The 1,761-nt window shown below is 36.9% G+C and overlaps 1 protein-coding gene across 2 annotated transcripts in view; it reads left to right on the plus strand.

Moving 5' to 3' along the window:
- Positions 1-254: 254 nt before the first annotated feature.
- Positions 255-1,761, plus strand: part of LOC119593476 (exosome complex exonuclease RRP42-like) — a 54,931-nt gene continuing 53,424 nt past the window's right edge. The window contains exon 1 of one of the 2 annotated variants that reach the window (XM_037942411.1): positions 255-421. In XM_037942411.1, the coding sequence (XP_037798339.1) occupies positions 365-421 (57 nt within the window). In that variant the 5' untranslated portion in view covers positions 255-364. Of the gene's footprint in view, positions 422-979; positions 1,053-1,761 lie in introns of those variants that run through there. The other variant, XM_037942412.1, reaches the window with a different exon arrangement.

Below are 1,761 nucleotides of genomic sequence, written 5' to 3' on the forward strand. Positions count from 1 at the left end.
CATATGATATATGATATATTCTTGTGAATATTCTGCTCCGCAATAATGGTGATTTTCTGCCTCAAAGTCAAGGGACCTATGATGTTCTTTACCTTTGCGATTTTATACATAATATAAATATTTACTAGCAACAGCACGTCATAACCGTACGGTGTATTTAAATTCCTTTTATTTTCTGGGTTTTTTATTAAAATTAAATGTATAGGCAATGTATTCATACTTGCTTGTGTTTATTATACTCATGATCCCTGGAGTTCCTTTCCTCACATGTTCAATGTTTTTGTTGATATAAAACACGTTCGAGGAAGCCGATTGGAATATTTAATTTGTATTGTGTTTTCGGAGACTTATCGGATTTTTCAATATGACTGATTTAAATCTTAGTGATGCAGAGAAGAGTTATATAGTGGATGGAGTAAAGGTAAGATTTATTTACCGGTAAAATGACTTACGTCGGAAGTGGAGGGATTTTGTATCGCACTTAATTATGAAGTATTTATATAGATTTTTAGATATTTCGGAGAAGGAAAACAATCCTGCTAAGGATGAAGAATGATCATCTTCATATTTTCATAGAAAAGAGAGGTATTCAGGGTAAGAATTGCGCCTAGGACCACGTCGCAAATAAGGACGATATTGGTACCGATGGATTACTTCACTCCGAGCCATGCAGAGACGTTGGAAATGATGAGCAGAAGCCCCCAACGCCTCTTAATTAAGTTCTCGATGATAGGGGAAGGTATGAAGTAGGACAGGATAATAGGTTGGTGGATGAAAGTGAATAGTTTTCACTGAAATATCCCAAGAATTCCATATGTATGGCAAAGGGAGTATACTGCACTGATTAGTCTGTGTCATGAATTGGCATCAATGCAGTTTCATCCACTCAGTAAGTGGCCTTCTTCATGATTATGCGACATCACACACCATCTATTGTATGATATCCCAAACTAGAAAACCTTACATGGGCAAACAAGTTCTTTTTTAAATTTTAGGCTTGTCGAGAAATGTGCAGTTTGCTGTTGCACAGTTATTGTATTGCATTATGTAAGGTTTGTGGATAATACATTATTTTTTATATTGTTTCTATGCCATTAAAATAGGTTGTCATTGATGGCATAACCTAGTATGGTTCAGTTTAATTAATAAATATTTTAGGTTGTTCAGTGATCCACAATTGGGCCAATCCACACTGTGCAGTTACAGGCAGTTCGACAACTTTGCGCGGCCAACAAATGAGAAAGGCAAACTGTGTGGTAAAAACAGAAACGAGTTCAGTCAGCTGCACGCACAGCATCATACCACAAAGTTTCCAGTCTGAGTACTGAGTGGACTTTTTCTTTTATTTATGGCATTCCCATTTTTGTCTGCAAATGATTTCTTATACTGACTGTATTAGCAACTTCTGTCCTCTATGAGAACATCAGCTTAGTGCTTCTATACCATAGAGAGTAGCCAACATTCGTGCTAGCAGTGTATATAGGTAGTGTGATTTTAGCAGTAGCACAGCCCCTGTATTGGCCCATGTACACCTTACAATCCCACAGGGTAGTGTGTACTGTATTCCTTTTTTGTGGAAGTCCCACTCTCCATCCTGGCATGTAAACAGGGAGAAAGTTTGTATAGGAGGTTTCACTCAAATTGATGATTAAATATATGAATACTTAATAATGAGAGGAGTCCCAGTATATGTTTAGAAGAGCTACATGGGTTGATCATCTTGAAGATGATATGCTTGTAGAGGACAAAAAATCTGTCTTA

The sequence above is a fragment of the Penaeus monodon genome, chromosome 32 (assembly GCF_015228065.2).
Source record: "Penaeus monodon isolate SGIC_2016 chromosome 32, NSTDA_Pmon_1, whole genome shotgun sequence".
Classification (NCBI taxonomy): Eukaryota; Metazoa; Arthropoda; class Malacostraca; order Decapoda; family Penaeidae; genus Penaeus; species Penaeus monodon.